This window comes from Clupea harengus, chromosome 22 (genome assembly GCF_900700415.2).
Source record: "Clupea harengus chromosome 22, Ch_v2.0.2, whole genome shotgun sequence".
Taxonomy (NCBI): domain Eukaryota; kingdom Metazoa; phylum Chordata; class Actinopteri; order Clupeiformes; family Clupeidae; genus Clupea; species Clupea harengus.
This window is the reverse complement of record NC_045173.1, coordinates 4,117,842-4,133,293: the sequence shown is the minus strand read 5'-3', so window position 1 is coordinate 4,133,293 and position 15,452 is coordinate 4,117,842. Positions and strand designations below refer to the sequence as shown.

Sequence of the window (15,452 nt, the reverse complement as noted above, 5' to 3'; positions counted from 1 at the left end):
GTATGTATATTTATAAGACATTTTGACACAGTAATACTTTTTCACAATTTGTGTGTGTGTGTGTGTGTGTGTGTGTGTCTGTGTGTGAGATCAGGTGGCAGGAGTAGACGTACGTGACGCCACTCACGAGGAGGTGGTGGAAGTGATCCGCCGAGCAGGAGACAGTGTGGAGTTTCTACTACAGAGCCCGGTAAACACACACACACACACACACACATACACACGCGCACACACACACACACACACACACACACACACACACACACACACACACATACACACACTCACACACACACACACACACACACACACACACAGACACACACACACACACACACACACACACACGGTCAGGAGTCATTAGCTACCTAATGGTTCAGTCATGTGAGCTGTTATCTTGTGTCACATAACCATGCAGCAGGAATCCTCTACAGTCACAGAGAGTAGAGAAGAATCGTCAAAGACACGCACTCTCTCCGATAGTAAGGTGAGTCGTTTTATCACTAATGTGTGCGTGTGCATGCACATGTATGTGTGTGTGTGTGAAAATATTTGCAAAGTATTAAGAGTATGTTCACATTAGTACTGTCAAAATCCACATGTTACTTTTTTGCGAATAATTTGAAATATTTAACGCAATTAATGCAGCTGCCTGGGTTTTGTTATTATTTCTGTTAGTGCATATGTAAGGGTTCATGTAATTGGGGGTATCCAACATACACCTGGCATGGAACACTTGCACCTTCCTCCATCATCTCTCTTCTTCTCTGCTTTTTCACTTCTTCATCTCAATTCCCATTTCAACCTAAAACTCCCTTCACTCTTTATGTGCTACACATATAACAAATAGGCCTTTCAAGCTGACAGTTAATTTTGAAGATCATGATGGAAATATGTAGTTCACAGGCGAGAATCAAAGTAAAAAATATGCTATTAAACAATGGTATTTTAATTGTATTATACTTCCTTTGTGTTAATTCTACATTAATTCAATGATTTTATATTTCAAAATCCATTATTGCAAGTGTCAGACTTTAAAAAAGCAATTAATCACGATAAATCACAGACAATTGTGCTATTAATTAGTATTTTAATTAATTTTAAATTGAAATATCTTTTTTTTACATCACTAGTACACATATGGTACAGTTCAATTATACATTGATAGTGCAGTTTACATATGTGTAACACGGTACAGAAACAGTGTGTGTTACATGATTCAGAAACAGTGTGCGTAATATGGTTCAGAAGCAGTGTGTGTTTAATATGGTTTAGAAACAGTGTGTGTAACATGGTTCAGAAGCAGTGTGTGTAACATGATTCAGAAGCAGTGTGTGTAACACGGTTCAGAAACAGTGTGTGTAACATGGTTCCCTTGGTTCATGGTTCCATTCCCTTTAGGAATCTGAGACTCAGAGTAGCCTTTTCCTCCGTCTCTCCCCAGCCAACCCCTTTACCCCAATCCCGTTTAAGGTGAGTTCCCCATGCAGTTTGAGTGCATTCACATTTGGATTGGATACTCTATGTGCATTCCCCCCAGATTGAGGCTGTGTGCTTGTGTGTTACCCATTTGACCCATTTGACTGCGTGCTACACTGATGATCTGTCCCCTCTGTTTGTTTGCTATTGTCTCTCTGTCTCCTCACAGTCACCCCAGGCTCCGGGGGAGAGGGTGACGATCAGGCCCCCCCGCACCGCGCCCACTCCTCTCAGTCTTTGTCCGAGGCCTGAGGGGTCACACGCACACGAACAGACAAAAACACTTCCAGACGCCCCGCAGACCGCTCCAGAAAGACCCAACATGCCAGCCCAATTTGGACCAAGCTGTGATGAGGAGTTAGCTGCCTTGTGGAGTATGTTGACATGCTTGTGTGTGTGTGTGTGTGTGTGTGTGTGTGTGTGTGTGTGTGTCTATGTGTGTGCATGTTATGGGTGGTGTGTGCTTTTTCATTAACAGATTTATGTGTGTATGTGTGTGGGTGTGTGTCAAAGCAGGGGTGGGGTGGGCGTTGGGTGTAGTTGCATTCATAAGAGCCTACATAGGCTATAGGACATGTTGAGGTATAATATATAGGGAACGCTGAAGCTATGAAGCAACCCAAGAACTGTATGCCTGTTTACATATCAGCAATGTTCCCTCTCTCTCTCTCTCTCCCCCCCCCCCCCCCCCCCTCTCTCTCTGTGTTTGTGTGTAAATGATTGTGTTTCCTGTAGAGCGAATGCTGCAGAGGTACGGTAGTTTGCCGGGTGAACTGTTGATGATTGAGCTCACTCAGGGCAGCGAGGGGCTGGGTTTGCAGCTGGTGGGAAACAAGGATGGTTCTCGCTCCACTCTGAGCATCTACGTGGGGGCCATGGACCCTCAAGGAGCCGCCGCTGCGGACGGGCGCCTCAAAGTGGGAGATGAACTTCTTGAGGTCAGCGGTCAAGACAGCATCTTCTGAAATATGTTTTGCATATTTATGCAGTCGCTGTCAGTTGGAGCTGAAACAATACATAACACACATTTCCTGCATTGCCGTTGTGGTCTGTAAAAGAAGGGACTTTTTAGTCCTTTTGATTGTGTTTCTATAACAGATTAATGGGCAGATTCTATATGGTCGCAGTCATCAGAACGCCGGCACCATCATCAGTAGCGCTCCAGCTAAAGTCCGAATCATCCTTATCAGGTACCACAGCTGGCAGACACTTCTCCTCAAGGACTGTTACTTCTACTCAAGGACTTTTACAAATAGTGACAATAGACGGACTAACTTACAGTGCATTCAATTCAGTGAAGTCCTTCTGTAGATTAGACAAGGTCAAATAGTTATAGGATGAGCACTGCAGATGGACGTGTTTGCAGTCGTTTACAGTGGAACAACTGTTATTAGTGCTTCAGTGTACTGCTTGAAAATCAGCCAGTGCTGCTGATGTTGCTGTGCTCGGCTTGTTGAGCTAGAAGATATTTTTAACATGAAAGGGTCTCTGCTCCTAGTGGGGCTTAAGCTTGCAATCGGAACATTTCTGTTCTTTGTTTGTCATTAAAGTAGCATACACTAATTATGATGAAATGTGTAACAAAACAGTTCTTTTAAGTTGATCACATGCATATTGTTTTGCCCTATATCCCTAACTTGCAACACACTTTCCAAATGTATCTGAGCCTAATAATGTTTTTCGGTTTTTTTTCCAACTAGAAATAAGGAGGCGCTTCAACACGTAGCCCTTGGAGCAAAGGTGAGATTACATTCCATGGGCCTTTTGCTGAGCTCCTAGCCGTTGTTTTTCTTTTTTTATGTTTGTTTGTTTCTTTCCTGGCTTTTTGTAGCGTGATGCAGGCTCCATGGTTCCTCCAGCACCAGTGAATGTGTGTGTGCCCAGAGGTGTCCAGCAGCCAGAGAAATCCAGCCAAAGCACTGCTCCTGCCACTCACGGACCAGCAGCCAATCACACGCCTCTCTCCGCCCCCCACGAAGACTCCTGTTGGCCTCCTCCTCCTCCTCCATGCTCGGTGACCTGTGACCCCCTGAGCTGCCCCATCATCCCTGGCTGTGTGACCACCATCGACCTGTGTAGGGGCCTCACAGGCCTGGGGCTCAGCATAGTGGGCGGCTGCAACACTGCACTGGTGAGGACGTGGGTAGTGTGTAGAACTTATCTTACGCTTTATCCATTAATCCGTGGTTCATTTTTTAAGTGGCAAAATTGTTATCTCATGTACTCATCAGACTGAACTGAGTATTCTCAGATTCTAGGACAGTTGACTTGAGAATTGCTACAAAGCTTACTTATACGTACCTCTCTATTTTGGGGAGAAGAAGAAATGAATCATCGTTCATATTCCGCACAAATAATCAAGACTGGGTGGCCTACTAAAATCAAAGGGAGCTCTACCTCTCGCTGGAACTCCCTTGACAATAGAACTCCAGCAATAAAGTGCATCTTGTGCCGTAGCCCATTTTCTTTGTGTGATTTTCAGCACTTGTGAAAGGCAGTGCAGTGGTGTAACTGTGTGTGTGCTGTGGTGTAAGTGTGTGTGCAGTGGTGTAAGTGTGTGTGTGTGTGCGCAGTGGTGTAACTGTGTGTGTGCAGTGGTGTAAGTGTGTGTGTGCAGTGGTGTAACTGTGTGTGCAGTGGTGTAACTGTGTGTGTGCTGTGGTGTAACCGTGTGTAACTGTGTGTGCTGTGGTGTAAGTGTGTGTGTGCAGTGGTGTAAGTGTGTGTGTGCTGTGGTGTAACTGTGTGTGTGTGTGTGCTGTGGTGTAAGTGTGTGTGTGCTGTGGTGTAAGTGTGTGTGTGCAGTGGCGTAACTGTGTGTGTGTGCACTGGTGTAAGTGTGTGTGTGTGCTGTGGTGTAACTGTGTGTGTGTGCTGTGGTGTAACTGTGTGTGTGTGTGCTGTAACTGTGTGTGTGTGTGTGTGTGCTGTGGTGTAACTGTGTGTGTAACTGTGCTGTGCTGTGCTGTGCTGTGCTGCTGTTCTTCCGTCTGTCCCAGGGGGTGATTCTGATCCACGAGGTGAATGAGGGGGGAGCGGCACGGAGGGACGGCAGGCTGTGGCCCGGGGATCAGATACTGGAGGTACAGTAGAACAATCACAGACCAACGCCCCTGGCCTGGAGATAGGGACTCAGGCACCCCCAGTGGCCAGTACTGACATTACAAACCCTACTTAAAGAGCAACCAATCTGTTCAACGTTAACATAACGTTTGGTCACTGTCCCTGTTGCAGGTGAATGGTATAGACCTGCGGATGGCCACGCATGAGGAGGCTCTGAGTGTCCTGCGCTTGAGCCCCCAGCGCGTGCGCCTGTGTGTGTACCGCCAGCAGGGGGGGTACGTCCACAGACACGTGCAGGAGGAGCCCATGTCCTGCAGGGGGCAGCATGGCTACACGTCTGAAGACATGTGGGACCTGCTGACTGTGGAGCTCAAACCCAGCCTGGCACATGGCCTGGGACTCAGCATAGTGGGGAAGAGGTACTTACTGGACCCAGAGAGATGCATGATATATACACTGTCATGCACTGTGTACCAGCCATAGGGAAACACATGTTTTACTGTTTCAGGTTGAGCAGACATATACAGTTGACCAGATGTATTCTACAACATCTCTCTCTCTCTCTCTCTCTCTCTCTCTCTCTATGTTTATGTACACACACGTAACAGGGATGACACGGGTGTATTTGTGTCAGAGCTGAGGAGGGGAGGTGTGGCAAAGGCAGATGGCAGGTTGATGGTAGGCGACCAGATTCTGTCCATCAACGGAGAGGATGTCCGAACCGTAACAGAGGACTATGCCAAATCCCTTCTACAGGTAGCTCTCCTCCGTCTTACAACCATTTGCACTGTTGCTGCCCCTAATATCTGTGGGTAAAGTTATAGTCAGGCTTTCTGGCTCTTCTATTTCATCACTGTTGCAGGTCATATCCATGCCAAGAGATCTCACTTTGATACTGAAATCTCTCTCTCTCTCTCTCTCTCTCTCTCTCTCTCTCTCTCCCTCTCTCACTCACTGACTGTCAGAACTGCACCAAATCTGTGGCACTGGAGATGGCACGTTTCAAAGCAGTTCAACACCAGCAGTTAGGCTGTCAGGTAAACTGAGCTCCACTCCAACAGTATAGTGGTGACCAAAGGGTAATGGCACCTTCATATTGTGTAAATACATGAAGCAATGGTCAGGGTTAGAGATGGGATTAAGTTTAGTCAATAGTATGCAGTAGAACTCCCGTAGGTCACATGACAATGATGTCGTGTCTGTAATCGTTCCCTCTGGCCTGGCGTCTCTGTGTCTCAGAAGGGATACGCAGACACTCTCTCCAACAGGCATGTGAGCAGCTCAGATCATGGGCTTACACAAGTGGACAACAGGAACAACAACCACAGTAAGTCTCTCTCATCCAATTTCTGTCATTATTTATGCATGCACTCTCTCTCTCTCTCTCTCTTTCTCTTTCACACACACACACACACTCAGTCAGTCAGTCATCCTTACACACAAACTTAACTCAAAACAAATTGCAAAATGTCTCCCGGCTCCTCTAACAGATAACGTTTGACATATCAGGCGAGCGTGTACATGTGCCTATTACCCTGTGTTTAGCAAACATCCCATAATGCCAAGCGTGTCTGGTGTTTCTCGCAGCTTCAGATGAAAGCACGGATAAGAGAAGTGTCACTCTCCAGAAGGTTGGCTGTTTCCCTGTGCTCGGCTTTGCCACGCATGACTGTGTGCTTGTTTGTGGGTTTTGTTTGTGGGTGTTGTTTGTGTACTGGAGACTTTCTAAACATTACTGTGCTGTATGTTCGTCTGAGGTGTTTAAGTGCATGCTTGTGTGTGTGTGTGTGTGTGTGTGTGTGTGTGTGTGTGTGTGTTTGTGTGCGTGTGTTTTGTGAAGCGGGGGGCATTAGAATCCTTGGGCTTCAGTGTATCTGGAGGGGTAGGGAGTCTCCATGGCAACATCCACATCTCCTGGATGGACCCAGATGGATTGGCAGCACAGACACAGCAACTGAAAGTGGGTCTGGAGGATTATACACAAAACCCAGCACAGAACACACGCACGCACGCACGCACGCACGCACGCACGCACGCACGCACGCACGCACGCAGACACACACACACACACACACACACACACACACACACACACACACACACACACACACACACACACGATTATTAGTTACTGTGAATAGACATAGTGATCTCAGAAAAAGACTGAATTTTAATAAACCTCTTGAAATCAGACAGGATCTGCTTGATCTCAAGGTCACTGCAATCACAGTGAAATGGCTGTGGCCAAATCTAAGTGCAAAATGCTGTACGCCACCGACATGAGTGAGCAGGCTATGTTTGTCTCTTCAGGTGGGAGACCAGATTGTGAGCATCGGTGGCAGACACACAGAGGGAATGAGTCACGCTCAGGTGGGGGCTCTGTTGAGAGATGCCAGCGGGACCATCAGCCTACAGGTTGGCCATGCGGATAACCTAGTCTTAGGCGTTAGTCATTGACAAGGCAGCGCTGAAGATGTTTGGTTTGTTTCTCTGTATTTCTGTAAAGGTGGTCTCAGGGGTTACTGGAAATAGGAATGAAATCACTAAGGACCAGGCCTCTGCATCAGGCCTCTCAGAGAACTACACCACCCATAACCACTTAAGGTACAAAGGATAACTGACTGAATTACGACGATAACTGTCACAGCAAGACTATAGATACAGATGCACAAAGATTTTCTGAATGTAATGTGTGTTTTTGTGTGTGTGTGTGTGTGTGTGTGTGTGTGTGTGTGTGTGTGTGTGTGTGTGTGTGTGTGTGTGTGTGTGTGTGTGTGTGTACGTGTGTGTGTGTGTGTGTGTGTGTGTGTGGTTTCTCAGTCCCACTCAGTGCCACTCCATCACTCTTCACAGAGGTGCCTCTGGTCTGGGTTTCAGTATTGTGGGCGGAATCGGCAGTCCCCATGGTGATCTGCCCATATATGTGAAAACCATCTTTCCCAAGGTGAGGTGGGAGTATGTCTGCTGTCTCTGAGTCCTACCCAGCTGTTCCGCCCTGTCCTGTCCTTCACATCTATGCACGTCATGAGAGAGTCCAGCAGACATGGCAGAACTACAGAATTTTCCTTTAACACAAACATACTACACTTCAAAATATACTGTTAGTTACATTAGCAGATAGCACATGCCTGATAGAATACAATGTTTATGTGACTGGAATTGAAAGTATGACTTTCAGCACCTGATGTCGATGGTATGGGCTGTTGTGATGATGTCCACAGGGGGCTGCGGTGGAGGACGGCCGTCTGAAGCATGGGGATCAGATCCTGGCTGTCAATGGGCTGAATCTGGTGGGGGTGACTCATGCCGAGGCTGTGGAGATCCTGAAGAGGAGCAGAGGCCATGTTGTCCTCACTGTGCTCTCCTAGATACATGGCGCCTTCTGATGATGTCACACGTGCACACCAGTGACAGTATGATGCTGTGATGACAATCTTGATGACACGGTCAATTCACTACAATAATATACATCACACATTTAACTGTGTAACTGCGTAACTGTATAACTGATGATGTCTTACAAACACAAACTAAAGCTTCCTTCAGAGGAGACTTGGTTTTGAATCTTTACAGCCATGGCTGATGTACCATCCATCTAGTAAGTGGTCAGCAGATTTATTTCATTTTCGTGTTGTATTTGCAGACACCGACACACAATGAGACAGAACTGGGAATTCTGTCCTGCCAATGTCCCATTAGTGACAATGACCTTCAGTCATGACTGACTAAGCTACCTACATGACACATGTACATTTACAGGTTCATGACTTTGACCTTCTCACATGATTCTACCTGTTACACTATCCAGCCTTCTTCTCGGGCTGTAGTGTTTTCCTCAGCACCTGTCTAGAAAAATGAAGAGATTTATTTTGTGTATTATTTGAGTGTATTTCTGGGGGCAATGCTTTGAAGCTGATCTGAATCTCTAGTTCTGCCACGTTCTTATAGAAGGATCAGATCGTAATAGAAGTGCTCTTTAGTCATATTGGAGAAATAAATACTGTGCCCTTCATTAACTTCATAAATTCATTATTAGCTATGTAACACTGTACCACATTGCATATCACATTATTACAGTAATTGTTTGTTTGTTTGTTTTATAAATTGGAGAATAAATTGGATTCTATGTGTCTCCTGACCATCAGAATCATTATTATCTAAACTGAATGATTTCTATCCATAGTAACCATATGCATTTCATGTTCTCTCATTTCACCGACATATACACAAGGACATTTGAATTTAATCTGTGTTCTAATGTCAAACACATGGACTGTAAAAGGTCTGATCACTGTTACTTGGCCCAATACTGCCCTCTAGTGGTCACTACAGTTGGCAACATATGACATACATGCAAGTAGATCAGCTATCTAATTACACCAGTCCAATATAACCAAGGACACTCGTCTCTTCTCCCACCAATTTTAATGAATCCTTTTGAGCTTGAAGAAAATGCACTGACACCACCCTCTGAAACCTTCCAGCCCTCCCACCCTTGACAGGCATGTCCTGCTGATTGTCGAATGAGAGCTCCGATCAGCATGACTTCTCAGGTTGCTGTTGTTTATGGTGTACATCATATTCCTAAAAAAAATATTGAACCTAGTGTACATTCAGACAACATAGCCAATTACACAGTGTAATATAGTCGACCGGGTCAAATTACTGAAGAAACTCATTGTAGCATGTTTTTCTATGCAGTGTATTGGCTTCAAATAGCATGGTTAATAGAGGCTGAGAGCCCAGAAGCTTATGAGGTGAATGATAAACTTCACTCCTAAATGTGGATCTCGGAGGGGCTTGGTTTGAATGGTGCTCCTGTGAATATTCTCATGCTGTGTTCTCACCTGTCTTTTGCTCATCAAGTACTAGATTAGCTGTCAAACAACAGCCGTTATCTAAACATAAAAAAAGTGATTATCAAACGGCACTCTGTTTGTATTAAGTATTGATCAGGAGTTGGTTGGCCCTCTTGAAATAATTCAACAGAAAAAAAAAACACACAAGACCACGGTGTTCAACGTCCTCAAAAAGAATAAATCAGAGGAGAAAGGATAAAAAAAAAAAGCCTGTGTAGAATCATGGTGAGACAAGTAAAAGAGCCAACATGTCTCAATCTGCAACAGGTCTTCATTCAAAACCATTATCTGTAGTGTGAAAAGATTCAAAACAAAAGGGTCCAATTTTTGGATTGAATAGCATGTCAGTCTCCTGCAGAGCTCTGTGTCCAAACCAGTCTTCACATTCCCTCCTCTTTGTTTTCTCAGGGACTTCTATTGTCTGAGATATGGACTGGGGGGATACAGATGGATGTTGTGTCTGTCCAGTTAATGGTATGGCTGCATAAGAGCTATGTTACTAAGCCAAGCCAAGCATGTCGGTCAAATCTGCATCTGTGCAGGTTATTCAGCGGTGCTGTTATCCAGTGTGTCATATAAATATTACACTCTGGCCGGTGATGAGAACTCCCCCTGGTACTGCTGTCAGCTTTACATAAGCTCCGATGTTCTGGCGCCAAAGTAGACTCTTGATTTGGCGACTGTAGTGGAATCAAAGCAGTGAACTAAAACCGCTTCATGTAAGTGACGAGCCCCATCAAATGCCTGATCTTCTGATCTTCCCAACTCTGTCCACAACATGATGTTGGTTTCGTTATACAATCATCTTGTGAACCTAACACCAAGGACAGCAAATGCAAGAATGTTTTAACTGGATGAGCTTTTCTCATCTAAATGAGACAAAGATCTGGCCCTAAGCAGCCTGTGAGTTTGGAAGAACTTAAAGAGCATTTCAATGTGTTTCTCTGGTTCCTACAGAGACCCTTGTTTTCCCACAAGGGGAATTCATGTGTTAAGAGCTGAAAACCTTATTTGTACACAATACGCACAAAGCCACCATACTTTTCATTTTATATGTAAGGATTTCCATTAGGACAAACCTGAAATCTCCCCAGACCTATATATCTATATGTCTTGCTCATAGTCCTAAATGTATTTTGAGGGGATTTGTAAGGGTGAATTAGTAGAGGAGATATGTAAAGGAAAGGGTGCTAATGGACTAAGTTATTGTTACAAATGCAGTTTAAAAAGGAATTTACAGATTTCTTTGGTACATTTCTCGAATCATTCTTAACATTTCTCGATTCCTTATTTCCACATTTGCTTTTCACTGCATCTCCTCATTTCACTCAGAGTATTTATCACCATTCAGGATCATTGCATGACTCCAACTAACTCAATATTATTTCTTAGCAGGTTAAATGCTATTCATGCCAGCGACAACCATGTCAATTCAACACGGCTCCAAGTGATTGCTGAACAATATGACAGCGGGATGCGGAAACTCCCTTCAGAGATTGGACAGAACCAAGACAAATACAGCCCGTTGAGAAACATCTTGCATGCCACTTCAATTCTTTGAGAACCAAGTAATGTTATCCAGTCATGACGATAAGACTTCATAGACATTTCACCTTACTGTAATTCAGAAAAGAACTTTGCCATTGGATTTAAAGTGCAGAGTAAAATAAATAGAAAAGCATTCTTTTGATTCCACCAAACCAATCTTTTTGTGGAGAAAGTTTACATCGACCCAAATGGCCACAGCCCATATGTTATTTGGCATGCTGCTTCTTCAAAACCCCTCCCATTCACATGAATGAGATACCTGTGGATGATTTACGGTAAGGAAGGTAAGATATTATGCTCTGTAAAGGCCACTAGTGCAAATACGACACACAACACATTGTCTGATTTCCCCTCATGCTGTCCAGCCACATCCCCTCTGATATGGTGTCCTATCAGGCTTTACTGTCATTCCTTGCCTTTGAACAAATTGAATCCTCATCAATCACATGTGAACAATCAAGGTTTGAATGACAAGCAACATTTAAAAAATACCATGACACTGAAACTGATGAAGCATATGGCTGATACAAGATAAGAAGAACTGTTTTAACTAATTTGCATGTCATGGCTTGATACAGTGAATACACAATTAATAGATACCTAGATGTTTTTTGGCGCTAAAACTAAAAAGCAGACGATTGTTCATACCATTTTGCATGAATGTGCAAAAGCACTTGAACATTTTTATTAGACATGGAAAACGGCTGTTATATACTGCTGTACAAATGACGATGATGTGGAGGAGGTTGAACAGTGTTTTGAGAATGTTATTTCTGATCTGAGAAACGTACCAAATCGACGAGAAAAAACATGATGGTGGTATGTTGTACGTGGTATGGCAGGCAGCCCAATGACTTGCCATGACCCTAAATCTCCAGCAGATGGTGGTATTGTCAAGCTGATAATCGTGCCCAAGTGGGCATGAAACCTTGCACATGCATGAGGCTACCTCATGAAGCTACATTATACGGCAACAAAGGTCCACGTTGGACGCTTCCCTGTCCAACACAAACATTCCTCCCAGCTAGTTCTCATCTAAAACATTTAATTACGGACATTTTCATAAATAGCGCCATTAAGTTATGGAAAAGACAAAAAAATATATACAAACTCGGAATGTCAGTGAGGTCTGGGACAGCATTACCAATCCTTTACCAACCCGGTCTTGTCCTGCTCTCTTCGTGAACCAGATCCATCTTTATACATGAGTCCATCTTAAAATAAATCCTTTTAATAATTCTAACATGACTTGAGTTACTAGAACGGTATGTCACTCATGAATGACATTGTAGAGATTAGCGGCGTCACGAGAAACACTACGGCGTCTGTTCTACAGACTCTGTAGCATGATAGTATAATGTGGAGCAGCGCCTGCAGGTAGGTCCGGATGCTGGCACATACAGAGACGAGAAAAACAGGTGAGGTAAATATCGTGTTTATTAAACAAACATCAGTATTGGGACTGACATTAGTCTGGGTACGGATGGAACACAGTCTACGGGGAGGGACAGCTTTATTTTTCTTGGTAATACGACGCGTTCCGCTTTACCGCGGCACACTGTCCACTACGGCACAGATTATCATCCAAGTCTACAAAACAAATTTAGCAGCAACATGTTAACGTCAGAAACAAAAGGGATAACAAAGTAGTTTTGTTTAGAAAAAGTCACAGTATTTTGTTAAAAAGGATCATCTTAGAGTAGAACATTATTTAAAAGATTTTTACGTATTCTAAGTTTATTTTATTTCTTTCTAAACACGGTTTTGACTCTATGTAAAATACGAGGGGAAATTGAACTATACATTGAAACTCTAATATAAAGATCATCTCTGGCACAGTACAAAGTTTCAGGTGATTTGACAAAAATATACAATGCTTTCACTTCACATTTGAAGATTAAAATGTCACCAAGGTTTTCTGGTAAAATACAATAGTCTCAGTGGTCAAACAACCTCTCGACTGAGAAGGACGCAAATGTTAGTCAAACTACCCGACAGGATATTATGTTTAATTCAATCATAACAGAAGGACAATATAAATTAATATATATTAAGAGATTCGAGCTGCAATACATGGGGAAGATCTACTGAATAAGTACTGTAAAAGTTTTTTGATACAATAAATACACGTGAGTGATATGGTGTGCCAACAGAGACATTATAATGACAAATGATATGAATCCAACATATTGTTCAGTACTGTAACCCTGGTATACCTTCCCACCTACCCTGCAATCCCCCAACACCATAGTTCCACAGTAATACTGGAGACAAGGATCTTTACATGTTTTTTTTTCTTTGTGTGAGTGTGTTTACAATGCAAACATGTGGAAAAAATGATATGGGTTTGGGAGAGAGAATCTGAGTATGAGTGTGTATGTCTGTGTGTGTGTGTGTGTGTGTTTGAATGAGTGTGTGTGTTTGTGCATGTGCGTGATAGACTGTAACACCATGACATTGCGTGAGTCTTTAGGACAGCTGTCCATGTTTTTTAAGCTTTGGCGAATCATCTCTGTGGTGATGGTGTTCATCCGCCATCTTGCTTTGCTGTCCTGTGTGTCAGAACGGAAAGAGTCTATCCTCTAATGTCCTTATGAAAGCCATCCATGAGAACAGAGAAGACAGTACAGAGCTCCTGCCTGCCATTGTAGCTCACTGTCTGCTACTCAAGTGTTCATGGGAACAGAAAAATGAGACCAAAAAAACCCAAAAACAAACAAACAAAGGTCACAGTTCCTAGAGGGATGGCAAACGAAGAATAAAAATAACAGTCAACTCTATTTTTTGTCTTTTTGTTTTTCTCCGCTTCTTAATAAAAAATAAGTTTGTTCTGTATTTTACAATAATTCAACAACTCCACTATGGAAGCATACATTAGTCCGGCATAACGAAAAAAATGTACATAAAAAAAACCAAAATGACACAAAAAAATGAAACAAAACAAAAAGAAAGGGGGCGTGTAACTCCAAAAGAAGAGGAGATTTGGACAGGAGGTGGTGCAGGGTTGGGGAGGGGGGGAGGGGGTGGGCGGTAGACAGAAGAGGGTGAGAGGTGGATTTTGGGGGTGGGGGTGGGGGAGGGGGGGGGCTCTCTAGGTTGGACATTTGGTACAACCACACTTGACCACTTTCTCCACCTCCTGGACAAAGGAGGAGCCGTCGGTGCACTCGAAGGAGTATTTCCGCCGCTTGCTGCGGAGCGGGCCGCAGCACTGCCCCCCCCCACAGCTGCCCCGGCACTCTAGCCGGGAGACCTTCTCCGTGGTCTGGCACGCCGCATAGCCCTGCTGCCTCTGGTAGTGATCTCGGACCCGTTCGCCTCGACATGCCACTTCTGCAGGAGGAGGTAGAGGAGGGAGAGAAGGAGGAAGGTTGTGGGGTGGGGGTGGGGGGTGTTGAGAGGGAAAGAGTGAGAGTAGAGAATGAGAGAAAGCAACAGAGGAGCAAAAAGGGAGAAAAAGATTAAGGCCCTGAGCTGATTGGCTCCCTTCATAGCTGTTTGAGTATGGCCTAATACAATTGTTACCAAGGTAACCCGGTGTTTAGGTGAAGAAACGTTCAGAGAGGAAAGACTAAGGATTTGATTCTAAATCCTTGAAGATTGGAAAAAGAAGAGAAATTGCATATCTCCGTCCCTGGTTCCTTTCTCTTGTCTAGTGTGTTTTCTCACCTGCTGGCCCTGAGTGTCACTCTCAGGAGGCTCAGAGGAAGCTTGGCACAGGGCAGAGAGCACAGGGCACAGGGCAGAGAGCACAGAGCAGAGGGCAGAGAGCAGCACAGCATTAGTAGAGTTAGTCACAGACAAACAACCACAACAACACAGGCCAAACACATATCTATTCACAGCGCTAAAGACGAAGCCTTTCCAGTTAATTTCACATGCAGTGTTAAAGACAGGTTATTAGCACAAGAGCATTATCATCAGCAGGCACTGTACTGTTGTCAGTTACTCTTTGTAGGAGTACATATATGTATCCACCCATGTATAGATTAGCTTTATATGTCATTACAGAGTTACACTACAATTATTGTGGTTCATTAAGGACTGATTTTTTTAATTGACGCACTGTTTGTAAATCCGGTATGTTGTGGAACCTTAAGACCAAAAGCCCATGTAGCGTTCACACCAACCAAAGAGAAAGCGGTGAAAGGAATGGTCTCTGTCATATACCTCTGTCGCAGCTCTCTCCAGAGTAGCCGGCGTTGCACTCGCAGTAAGGTTTGCCCAGTCCAGACACGCGGCACGTGCCATGCTTACACTTGAGCGACTGGCAGGGGCTGAACACCTCCTCCTCGTCGCACAGCACACCAGCGAAGCCAGGCTGGCAGCGGCAGCTGTAGGAGTATGAGTTTATGGGCAAACACGTGCCATGGATACACCTGATGGTAAGAACAGGACACAGAGAGTTCATCAGATGTGTGTTATATTATGTGTGTGCATGCATATCTCTCCTTGCATTATTGCAACGGATAACTAGCGTTACTGAGAAAACACAAATGTGCG

At 44.2% G+C, this 15,452-nt stretch overlaps 2 protein-coding genes across 2 annotated transcripts in view; one reads left to right on the top strand and one right to left on the bottom strand.

Moving 5' to 3' along the window:
- Positions 1-9,609, top strand: part of si:dkey-92j12.5 (multiple PDZ domain protein) — a 34,038-nt gene extending 24,429 nt beyond the window's left edge. The window contains exons 24-41 of the mRNA XM_042703091.1: positions 95-190; positions 419-487; positions 1,402-1,473; positions 1,649-1,853; positions 2,215-2,417; positions 2,578-2,669; positions 3,364-3,610; positions 4,479-4,562; positions 4,714-4,961; positions 5,151-5,298; positions 5,508-5,579; positions 5,782-5,869; positions 6,130-6,173; positions 6,383-6,502; positions 6,853-6,957; positions 7,049-7,146; positions 7,363-7,486; positions 7,764-9,609. Of these exons, the coding sequence (XP_042559025.1) occupies positions 95-190; positions 419-487; positions 1,402-1,473; positions 1,649-1,853; positions 2,215-2,417; positions 2,578-2,669; positions 3,364-3,610; positions 4,479-4,562; positions 4,714-4,961; positions 5,151-5,298; positions 5,508-5,579; positions 5,782-5,869; positions 6,130-6,173; positions 6,383-6,502; positions 6,853-6,957; positions 7,049-7,146; positions 7,363-7,486; positions 7,764-7,910 (2,262 nt within the window). The 3' untranslated portion in view covers positions 7,911-9,609. The remainder of the gene's footprint in view (positions 1-94; positions 191-418; positions 488-1,401; positions 1,474-1,648; positions 1,854-2,214; positions 2,418-2,577; positions 2,670-3,363; positions 3,611-4,478; positions 4,563-4,713; positions 4,962-5,150; positions 5,299-5,507; positions 5,580-5,781; positions 5,870-6,129; positions 6,174-6,382; positions 6,503-6,852; positions 6,958-7,048; positions 7,147-7,362; positions 7,487-7,763) is intronic.
- Positions 9,610-12,368: 2,759 nt separating this feature from the next.
- The window catches only part of slit2 (slit homolog 2 (Drosophila)), a 126,799-nt gene continuing 123,715 nt past the window's right edge, over positions 12,369-15,452 (bottom strand). Inside the window, exons 35-36 of the mRNA XM_042703090.1 lie at positions 15,120-15,328; positions 12,369-14,282 (exon numbers count right to left, since the gene is read on the bottom strand). Coding sequence (XP_042559024.1) covers positions 14,041-14,282; positions 15,120-15,328 — 451 coding nt within the window. The 3' untranslated portion in view covers positions 12,369-14,040. The remainder of the gene's footprint in view (positions 14,283-15,119; positions 15,329-15,452) is intronic.